This window comes from Saimiri boliviensis, chromosome 11 (assembly GCF_048565385.1).
Source record: "Saimiri boliviensis isolate mSaiBol1 chromosome 11, mSaiBol1.pri, whole genome shotgun sequence".
In the NCBI taxonomy this organism is placed as follows: domain Eukaryota; kingdom Metazoa; phylum Chordata; class Mammalia; order Primates; family Cebidae; genus Saimiri; species Saimiri boliviensis.
In genome coordinates this window covers 5,380,304-5,391,448 of record NC_133459.1, presented here as the reverse complement: position 1 = coordinate 5,391,448, position 11,145 = coordinate 5,380,304, and the positions used below count along the sequence as shown (strand labels likewise).

General features: G+C 59.7%; 1 protein-coding gene across 3 annotated transcripts in view; it reads left to right on the top strand.

Annotated features, from left to right (window-relative positions):
• Positions 1 to 370: 370 nt before the first annotated feature.
• PLEKHG5 (pleckstrin homology and RhoGEF domain containing G5) overlaps positions 371 to 11,145 on the top strand; it is a 31,773-nt gene continuing 20,998 nt past the window's right edge. Inside the window, exons 1-2 of one of the 3 annotated variants that reach the window (XM_039473716.2) lie at positions 371 to 482; positions 1,246 to 1,322. In XM_039473716.2, the coding sequence (XP_039329650.1) occupies positions 479 to 482; positions 1,246 to 1,322 (81 nt within the window). In that variant the 5' untranslated portion in view covers positions 371 to 478. Of the gene's footprint in view, positions 483 to 1,245; positions 1,323 to 6,359; positions 6,976 to 11,145 lie in introns of those variants that run through there. The other 2 variants (XM_074379988.1, XM_039473717.2) reach the window with 2 other exon arrangements.

Below are 11,145 nucleotides of genomic sequence, written 5' to 3'. Positions count from 1 at the left end.
TCCCTCTGGTGACAGCCCCCACCCTGCGCGGGGCAGCTCCGTGTTGCCATGGAAACTGACCTCGGAGACCGCGATTCTGGGCGGGGGTGGGGGCCTTGCGGGGGTCCCGGGCTGCATTCCTGCGGACCCGCACCCTCCGCGTGGACGGCACCCTCCAGGCCAGAGCCGTACTGGCTTCCTGAGCCGCCCTGGTGCCCGCCCTGGTGCCCGCCCTGTGGGAGGTGGAGGCCGCCTCCGGACCGCGGCGCGCAGGGGCCGGGGAGCCGGGACGGGAGGGGTGCTACCGTCTGCGCCGAGGCCCGGCCGCGCTCCCGCCCCCCCGCCCCCGAGGCGGGGCCGCCGCGGCTCCTCCCCGCCCACCTGCCCCGCCCGCCTCCCGCGCGAGGGTCCGGCAGCGGCGGCGCTGCGGCCTCCCAGTCCCCGTCGTCCCCGGCGCCCCGCCCGCCGCCCGCCCCCAGCGCGGCCCCGCGCCTGGTCCATGGGTGAGTGCGGGCGGGGGTCCCGGCGGGCGGGGGTCCCGGCGGGCGCGCGGCGGGGGTCTGGGGGTCGGGCCGGCTCCTAACCTCCTCCGGGAGGGCCTGCTCCAGGCAAGGGGGTGGGCGCCGACCGGGCTCCGGGCGGGTACCCAAACTCGGCCCCCAAGTCGGGGCCTGCCTCGGCAGCACCCCGCTTCTCCCTGTCTCCCCCCGCCTCTCGCTGGCTGGGCCGCTCTGACCCCACCGTGGTGTACTCCAGCCCCTAGAAAGAGGCAGATTGGAGGGGGCCAAATTCAGGGTCAAAGATGAGTCTCGGGGAACGGGGGTCGCCCCAGAACGTCGGGGGCTCCTCTGTCTCTAAAGGGAGCGATGCAGGGCGCAGGGTTAGCAGGAATCTGGGACCCTGGAGTGTTCTACCCCCAGCAGCCCTACCGAGACCCCTTGGGAAGTCTGGGGCCCCAAAAGGTCACTGAGCGCTCCCCCACTTATCTCCCAGACTAGAGGGACAGAGAAAGGGAGCAGCTTATTTCCAAAGATGTTTTCTCCCTGTGGAATCTGGATAATTTCCCTGGGGAACTGCAGGAGAAAAGGGCTCTGCAAACAGATTCCCGTGCAGATAAGTTGGCATTTAAGAGAGAAAGGGACGTTGACCTCCTTTGAAGGGAGGACTGAGGAGATTGCCCCACCCTCCTCTTGTCGGGAGGCCACTGGGGCCCAGGGGGGAGCCTGGGTGCCCCGCTGACTGATGCCCTCTGCTTCTCCCCTGCAGATGACCAGAGACCAGCGGAAGAGAAGGGACTTCGCTGTCAGAACCCCACCTGCATGGACAAGGGGCGCGCGGCCAAGGTAAGGAGGCTGGAGAGCCTGGGACACTTGGGGGCAGAGGGGCCAGGACTCTAACTGCCCTCTCTGTCCCAGCACCAGCTCTCCACAGATCCTGGCATGGGTGCGGCTGGCTGGGCCACAGTGTCCTCTGGGTTCAAGGGTAGGTCTGGTTTAGGGGGCAGAGGGCCTCACCCCAGCTCAAGAACAGTGGAGTCAGGGGTGTGGGGGTTCCCTAAAGTCCTTTGCTACACTGTGGTCCTTACAACCATTCTGAGGTGACAGGAGCTGTAGCCTCATGTCACACATAAGGAAGCTGAGACTCAGCCAGGGGAAGCGGTCTCCCACCGTGCTGGTGTAGTGCCCAGCTGGCACCCTTCCTGTGGTACTTGGCCACTCTTCAGGTCTGGGCATGGGTCTGAGGTGCTTTGGCACATGGTGAGTGTGACCATGGTCCTGGTGATGACAAAAGGAGGAAGGGGCCCTGGAGTGCCAGGGCTCGGGAGCTGGGAGTGGGGCAAAGTATAAATCAGGGAGAAAGGGAGCAGGAAAAAGGATAGCAGCACTGCCTGGGCGCTTCTGCCTGTGACGTGCTGGGCTCGGTGCCACCTGCTTTCTGTGCCATATGCACTGCTTGTGGCAGCTCTGCAGGGAAGGCATCATCACCCTGTTTTCCAGATGAAGATACCAAGGTTCAGAGAGGTGCAGTGATTTGGCCAAGGCTCCACAGCTCATGAGAGGTGGTTTTGGAGCCAGGCTTGGCCTCTCCCAGCAACCATTTACGTGACAGTAGTAATAACTGCGCAACTTAGTATCGGTCCAGGCACGGGGACTCACTGATTCCTCCCTCTGGGTTTCTGAGATAGTCCTGTCCTTATTCCCACTTACAGATGGGGAAACTGAAGCCCAGAGAGGTGAAGTGGCTCGCTCAGGGACAGACTGCTAGGAAGTGGGAGAGCTGGGATTTGAACCCAGTACCCAGGTCTGCGTCACACCAGGGCCCGTTTTCCCTTCCACTGTGTGTCTCAGCGCTGCCAGCTGCAGGAAATGTAAAATGCCACCCCCCACCCCCCGCTCCCCTCCCCCACTCCACCAGACACACACACACTCACTCATTCTGCACAGGAGGACTGCAGTGAGGGAACAAGAACTGCTGTGGGGGCGGGGCGGGGAGGGGGCGGCCTCCAGTTGCCGTGGTCACCAGGCAGGGGGGTGATGTGATGTCAGATACAATCTGCTGGCACGGATGGTGCCTGGCATTGGGCTCTGGCGTTGGCTGGTTGCCTCTTTCCCAGATGGGGGCTCCTGGCAACAAATTGGCCTCAGCTCCCCGCAATATGCATCCTGCCAGAGGCCTGCAGAGCCCTGAGGCTTTTGCCTGACCTGCAGGGGTGGCTGGGGCACCAAAGCACACCGTTCCAGCCCCTCCTCTGGACAGCTGCTCCCAGGGCAGGTCCCCAAGCTGCTCAGGCAGGGACAGAGGAGGGAGGGTCCAGCCTTCGTAGAGATGAGGCCTGGGAGAAGAGAGCTGGTCTCAGAGTGGGTGTGTTCCCTCTACAGCTTCCAGACCGCACCTCCAGCCCTGGCCCGCCTGGAACTCAGCACAGCTGACATTAGCATCAGCTGACGAGGGTCACCCAGCCTGTACTGGGAGACTCTGGGCCCTGTCACCACTAGGATGCCCTTTCAGACAAATGGCACAAGCTCATTGTAGGGGCAGAAATGCCTGAATGATCAGAGGCAGAGAGGGCCAGTCAGGGAGGGCATCCTGGAGGAGGGGGCCTTTAATGGATGTGAAAACATGGATAGGCAGAACAGAGGCAAGGGCAGTCCGGGAAGGGAGAAGCAGTGGTGGAGAGGAGGTGAGGGACACTCAGATTTGGTAATAGTGTCCAAAGAATAACATTGTTGATGATAATAATAACCACGACTTGCTGGGCATGGTTGCTCACACCTTCAATCTCAGCACTTTGGGAGGCTGAGGCAGGAGGATTGCTTGAGCCCAGACGTCTGAGACCAGCCTGGGCAACATAGGGAGACCTCTGTCTACTAAAATTAAAAAAAAAATAAATTGGCCAGGTGTGGTGGTAGGCACCTGTAGTTCCAGCTACTGGGGAGGGTGAGGTGAGAGGATTGTTTGAGCCTGGGACATCGAGGCTGTAGTGAGCCATGACTGTGCCACTGCACTCAAGCCTGGGCAGCAGAGAGAGACCCTGTCTCGGAAATAAGAGTAACAGGCTGGGCGCGGTGGCTCATGCCTGTAATCCCAGCACTTTGGGAGGCCGAGGCAAGTTGATCACTTGAGGTCAGAAGTTTGAGACCAGTCTGGCCAACATGGTGAAACCCCATCTCTGCCAAAAATATAAAAAATAATGAGCCGAGCATGGTGGCACACACCTGTATTCCCAGCTACTCGGGAGGGTGAGGCGGGAGAATTGCTTGAACCTGGGAGGCAGAGGTTGCAGTGAGCTGAGATGGTGCCCTTGCACTCCAGCCTGGGCGACAGAGGGAGATTCTGTCTCAAAAAATAATAACAATTATTGCTGACCGAACATATTTACATGCCAGGCGGGGTGTTAGGCTCAGTGAAGCCTCATGAGACCCTCAGAAGAAGAGTGTTATTCTTATGACCACGTGACTCGTAAGGAAGTGGAGGCCCAGAGAGGTAGAGGAACTTGCCCACATCACACAGCATGATTGTCAGAGCCTGGCCTGAGTGAGGCTCGTCTGATCAAGAGTCCCGTTCTTACTCTCCAGGATGTGAAGGAGAAGACTTCATTTATTCATTTACCAGACTAGCTGTGGGCATCTGTCAGTGCCAGGCCCAGTTCTAGGCCCAGGAGATCTCCAGGGAACAAAGGGGACATCTTGCTGGAGGTGACACTCTGGCAGTGCTGGGAGGAAGGAAGGGAAGTGATCCTGGTTGGCCAGACTTCCCCCCCAGGCTGCCCTGGCGAAGGAGCGATTTCAGGCAGGGCTAGACCCTTCAGCTTCTCGGCCCACACTTAATGTTCTGTTTGAGGCTCTCCTGGGCACTGGAGCTTCTGAGATGAATTTGCCATCTGTCCCCTATCCCCTGCCCCTGGAGTTCCCACTGGGGGAGGGCTAATCAGGATGGACTTCCTGGAGGAGGCAGCTGGAGTCCTGAAGATTAAAGAGGTACTGAGATGGAGGAAAGCTGAGTGAGCAGGGGAGGGACATGGGGGGCTGTAAGGGGCAAGCGAGGCCAGCGGGCACAGGGAGGAGGGAGAGGCATTCTGGCCTAGGAGCACCTGCATATCCAGGTGAGGGGTCTGGACTGTGTGTCATGGAGACCCCAGGAGAGAAATGGCCTCTCCCCAGGATGAAGCTATGTAGAGCAGTCCACACCTCTGAGCTCCAGGATCAAACCTACTTTTTTCCAGCTGTGCAACCCTGGGGACGTCACTACACTTCCCTAAGCCCCGGGTTCCTCATCTGGAAAATAATCCTGCAGTAAGGACGAAGAGAGGCCCATATATAACGTGCTTAGCATAGAGCCCAGCACGGCGTAGGTGTGCAGGGTGTCCTGCGAGTGGGGGAAACAAAGACACCTCTAGACTTTGGGTGTGGCCTCCATACCCGCCCTGGGATCTAAGACCTCCCCAGGCTCCATCCCATCCACAGCTTCTTGCACACAGGTGGAGCCGAGAGTGTGGGGAGATGGGGGAAGGCAGGGGAGATCGAGGCAGGGTGATGGTATTGTGGGTTCCCCTGTCCTCCTTCAAGGTGGCCATGGGACAGTGTGTGAACCCCCAGCTCCCTGCTGGGCTTCACTGGACACTCTGCTCCAGTCAGGGCGCCTGAGGTCACAATGAGGTGTGGGGGAGGGCACTTGTGGCCCTGGGCCACACAGGACACTGGGCCACCACGTGAGGGTGTTTATCATGGAGGAGGTAGTGATTCCAGCAGCCACCGCTGATCAGCACGTGCTGTGCGCCAGGCCCTGCCTTAGCGCCTGGCACAGGAACCTCATCTGGCCATCTCTCCCTCTGCCATAGGGGCTGCCCCGTCTTTATTTCCTAGAGAGGACCCTGCAGATTGGCGAGGTAAAATTATTTGGCAAGCAAGGCAAGAGCAGGACTCACACCAAGCCTGCCTGTCCTCAGAGCCTCCCATTTCTACCGACCTCTCAGGAGGAAAACTGTGAATTTTTCTGCACGGCTCCCAAGGGGCCTTGACAGGGAGGTGGGGTTCGGCACAGTACAGGAAAGTTTCCAGCAGCTGGAGCTATCTCCGAAGTAGAGGTAGTGAGCACCCCGCCACTAGACATATGCAAGCCGAGACAGAAAGGGAGGCGTAGAGGGGATCACAGTGTGGAGTGGAGGTTGGACGGGAGGATCTCAGAGTTCCCTTGCAGCTTAACAATGGCCTGTGAGGTGGCAGATGAGTCACGGTGTGCATGTGTGGAGGGAGGAGTGGTGAGGAAGGGGTGGAACTGAGGTCCCCATGGAGAAGGAACAGGCAGGATGTGAATAACGGGAGAGGGAATCACCTATTCTCCTGGGCAATGCTTTCGGGGTGAACAGCGCAGAGCAGGATGTCCTGGGAAATGGCCAGCCAGGTTTGGGCCATCTCTGGAGGTGACTGGTCCCTGGAGAGAGGTGGTGGGGTTGTCTGCAGCCGAAGAAAGGGGCAGGCCCAGGGAAACAATGCAAGGGGACTCCTGGGTTTTGGCTAAGTAGTTTTGGGAGAGCAGGTGAAGACATGGAGCCCCTGGCCCAGCCAGGAGCTGCCCTAGGAAAGGCCTGGTCCCAAGGGTGGGATGGGGCAGTCTGGAAGTTTGGGCCTGGGAAGGGGTGGGGGAGGGCGGTGTAGAAAGCTTGAAAGTTCGAAACAGGCTGGTGAACCTGAACCCCGCCTCCTCGAGTAGGCCCCCTGTATCCATACCCTTCCCAGTCCTGAGCCCAGAGTTATTCTAAACTCCCGCTGCTGGGAGAGGGGAACTGGGAACCACTAAATGGCGGAATGGCACCCTTTTTCGGCCGTGCCACCTGGGCCAGAAATAAAAAGTTGGGGGGGGGCGGAGAAAAGCGGGCTGTTTCTGGGGCACCGCGGAGGCCACAGATCCGAATCCTGCTTTTTATAATGGAGCGGAAGCGAGCCTGGCTCCGGGCGATTCCGGGGCGGGCTCGGCCTGCGGGTCCCTTTGCCTGGTCCCCTTGGGCTATTCTGTCGCGGGGAGGCTTCCAGTCGCGGGCCCTGGTCTCCCCCCACCCCTCTTCCGGGATGGGCGAGACCCCCCGTCTTCAAGCCCAGGTTAAAGACCAGCGACTTTGAACTTTTTGGAGCTCTGTAAAGGGCAGGCCCCTCGGGGACAGTGACGCGCCCCACCCCCTCCCCTGAGCCCGGATCCTGGATCACCCCAAGCAGCGGCCCGGCCTCCAGTCACCTCCCTTGGTCCGGCGCAGGGCCCTTCCTCGGACCCCTCCTCTCCCCCGTCCCAGCCGGGCGGCGCCGTTGGTACATCCCGGCCCGTCCAGGTGGTAGCGCCCGCGCGGCTACCGTAATTCCCGTACGTACCGCACCCCAGTCGGCGCGGAGTCGACTGAGCCCGTCCCGCAGCTCCCGTCCCCCTCTCCCCGCGCGCCTCATGAGGCTTTGGCAGTCTTGGCCCGAGCCTCAGACACAGGGGAGGAGACCCTGGTCCTGTTCCTAGGTGAGTCGCGGGGAAGTGGGAGCTGTGCTCCGGACGCGGGGTGGGTCTGGGCACCAGGACCCCTTTAAACCTATGGACGGAACCCGGAGTTGAGTGGCCTCCCACGTAGTGCCAGGCCTGTGAGTGGGTACGGGGTCCTCACCAGCTATATCTCCGTTTACTTGAAGGTGGAATGGGTTCAAGCGCCCGCCCCAGCCCCTGTGTTTCTAGGGTGGGGCGGCTCGGAGATACGGCAGTGAGGAGTCTATGAGACCCCAGTCCCGGTATGAGGGGTATTGGCGGGGCAGGGGGAGCCTGGAGGGACCTGGGCGCGCGGCGTGGCTGGGAGGCTCAGCCGACCCTGCCCCTTTGGTCAGTCCCGGAGTCGGTCCCAGGCGGAAAAGCCCTCTCGAGGCCAGCAGGGGGCGCCAGAGGCTGTGCCTCGGGCAGTCTGCGCGGCCGCAGGCACCCGCTTGGGGGTCGGGGATGCGGGGGGGCCCTTGAACCTGGGGAGTCCCTGGCCTGCCTTGGTGGAAGCCTGGGAAATGGAGGCCAAGGGGGCCCCTAGAGATTCCTTAATAACTCCTCAGGTTTAGGGAGCTCAGGGGTATTTTACGATTCCCCTGCCCCTTGGCCAGGGTCCCCGCACATGCTAGGACCTGGCAGCCATCCCCGTATACTGAATTCTAGAGAAGGGCCAGTGCCCTCTCAGCACAGCTGGGGAGATTGAGGCCCAGTGGGGGAAGGATAGGGGTTCGTGGGCTCCAGCCAAGGTCTTCTGAAGCCCAGGCAGGTGCCCTCTTCCCTCTCTCCCTACCAAGGAGCCTTCTAAGTGGTACCAGGGAGGGGGCTGCTCCGAAGACACACACGCTGGGGTCTGGGGCTGGGAACTGCGGGGGCCCGGCAGGAGGGGATGTTCACCGACTGCAGCCCTGCCGGCTCTCTCTAGCTCTGGGTCCCAGCCTTGGGAATCCCAGCCAGGACCGCTCTGGGGAGGAAGGGGCCTTCCTGGCTTCTAGGACCTGTAAGGCGGGCCTGGCCTGGGGAGGGGTTTTCTGTGCCCCTGCCATCTGCCCAGCACAGGGCAGGGCCTTAGGTCAGGCGAGCCTCAGAACCCGAGGGGTGATGGGTGAGGCCTGGGCCTAGGGGAAAGGAGGGTGGGTGGGCCGGGTGGAGCTTAGAGAGCCTCCTGGCAGAGCTGCCCCGCCCTTGCTGGCCTGCCTACGCATGCAACCTCCACCCCGGATTTCCAGGGTGTCGGGTGGGGCCTTGCAACTAGCAGGCTCCCAGGGGAGCTTAGCCTTGGGGGGAACCCCTGGCAAGGACATCTTCCAGCCAGAGAGTCCGGACTCCTGGTTCCAGGCCTATCTGCTGCCTGCAGAGCCTGGAGCTGGCCCCAGATCGGGGTCCTCTCCTGGACAGGGAGGTCCCTCTCTCACCCAGACCGGGCTGGAGCCCCAGCTCGTCGTGGGGCAGGGATGCCCGGGGGACCCCTTGGTTTCCCATCTGCTTTTCCGGGACTCGGGGAGGTGGTACTGAGGGAGAACAGCCGGGTGGGGGGCTCCTGCCTGGGAGTCTCCATTATTCATCCGCCTCCGCATCTGGTTTCTGGGTATCAGTTTCAACAAGCCAGGCCTGACTCACAAGCCTGGAGCTGAGGCTGGGCTGGGGAGGGGCCCCCTCCCCAGGGAGTCTGGGGCCAGGACTTCTTGGGCCTGCCCCTGAGCTGTTCCAGCTCCCTGCTGTGGAGAGGAGGTGGGAACTCAGGAGCCTGCCCAGGCCCACCCCCCTGCCCTGGTACAAGGGTTGGCAGCTCCTTTCTGATCCACCCTCTTGCCCCTAAGGAGCAGTCCCCAACCCTGGCCGAGTCCCCAGGCAGCAGCCTCACTCAGGGATGGCCAGGGCCCAGGCACTCAGGTGACCTCTGGTGATCTGGCGTGACCCAGCTGGCGGTCTCCACTTGATGCAGTCTGGCTACCCCACACCAGGGTCTCCCCACAAGCTGGCTTTGGAATCTGCCATGTCTTCAAGAAGGCGGTCTCTAAGTCCCTGTTGCCCAAACCAATATTCAGCTGTCTTCTGGTCCCACCCCTGCCCTGGGCCTGAGACACCCATTTCCCCACGTAGCAGCTGGTGACTTTGGGGCAAGTCGGTTGACACAGGTTGACATTTATCTGTTCAATGGGGGTAGTAACAGCATCTCCTCCGAAGAGTCGTTGAGAAGAGTGAGTGGGATTCACTGTCTAGAACTCCTGGGACAGGCGAGGCACTCGGGAATGCGCAGTGAAATGCAGTTATCTGCCTCTGGGGCAGCACGGGGTGGAGGTCTGGGGCAAGGCCACCCAATTTGAAGCAGAAACTCACCTGCCCAGGGCCAGTAGCCCAAGGTCATGGATGCTAGAAGAGGAAGAGACCTTTGGTCTGGCAGTGGGGAAGGTTTCGTGGACCGTTGGCCGCAGGAGGGGATATCCTGGCCAAGCCCTTTCCTGTCCCCGTGTCCTTCTGTGGCATGAAGGCCCTTCTTCTACCTTCATCCATCCGTTCGCTGATCTCATCTCCACCAAGCACACCTACTGTGCATTAGGACTGTTGCCACCTGGCGGTAGTCACCGGGCCTAGAGCGGCAGGGACCTGAGCTGCTGTGCCAGGTGGGTTGCCAGGGTTTCCTAAGTGCTGAGGACACAGTGAGATCCAGATGGCCAAGGCTCTGGTCTCTGGAGAGGCTAGTCTAGTAGGGAAGAATGATTTAAAAAAAAAAAAAAAAAAGCGAACAAAGAAATGAATTACAGGTAGTAAGAAATGCTGAGAAGGAAATAATTTAAAGGAATTGACAGTGGGAGGGTAAGGGTGGTTTATTTTGAAGGAGAGAAAGGACATCTTGGAGGTAACATTGAAGTTGGGGCTTGGTGCCAGCTGTTTGAAGATGGGGGTATGTGGAATTCCAGACAGAAGATACAGAGGTGAAGGCCCTGAGCTTGGTGAGCTGTAGGGAGAGAAGGCAGACTGGCAGGTAGACCACTGTGCCTACCAGCTGGGAATTGAGGTGGGAGCCAGGCGTGGTGGGATTTTATTCTAAGCAAGATGGGAAGGTTTAGTTTTCAAAACTCTGTCTGTTGGCCAGGCATGGTGGCTCATGCCTATAACCTCAGCACTTTGGGAGGCCAAGGTGGGTGGATCAGTTGAGATCAGGAGTTTGTAACCAGCCTGGCTACCATGGTGAAACCCCGTCTTTACTAAAATACAAACATTAGCTGGGCATGGTGGTGGGTGCCTATAATCCCAGCTACTCAGGAGGCCGAGAATCGCTTGAACCTGGGAGGTGGAGGTTGGGGTGAGCCAGGATCACGCTGCTATACTCCAGCCTGGGCAACAGAGCAAGATTCCGTCTCCAAAAAACCAACTCTGAGTCGGGCGTGGTGGCTCATGCCTGTAATCTCAGCACTTTGAGAGGCTGAGGTGTGCAGATCACTTGAGGTCAGCAATTCAAGACCAGTCTGATCAACATGGAGAAACCCCATCTCTACTAAAAATACAAAATTAGCCGGGCACAGTGGCTCATGTCTGTAATCCCAGCACTTTGGGAGGCCGAGGTGTGCAGATCACCTGAGGTCAGGAGTTCAAGACCAGCCTGATAAACATGGAGAAACCCCATCTCTACTAAAAATATAAAATGAGTCGGGCATGGTGGCACATGCCTGTAATCCCAGCTACTCGGGAGGCTGAGGCAGGGGAATCACTTGAACCCCGGGAGGTGGAGGTTGTGGAAAGCTGAGATTGTGACATTGCACTCCAGCCTGGGCAACAAGAAAGAAAAAGAAAAACCTCTGCCGTCTGCCTGTGGTGTAGACAGTGGGTGACTTGGACTTTGGGAGTGGAGACAGTCCTGGGAGTCTCCCAGCCTCTGATAAACTGCCGCTGCCCTCCCAAAGCCATCTCGTAAACCCTCTTTCTCCATGAACCAGACGGAGGAGGAGCTGTTAGGGGTGGGTGGGCTGATGACAGACAGCATGGCCACCCCACCTCCATGGGTACTGAGGAGTGTCCCACGGAGGCCATTCCAGAATCCCAGAGCTCGTCTGGGTTTCAGTCTTGCCCATGGACTTACGTCTCTCTTTTTTTTTCCACCTTGTTATCACAGTAAGTCACTACCAGCAGAGGGCTTGCGTCTCCTTATGTCACTTTATCCCCCAC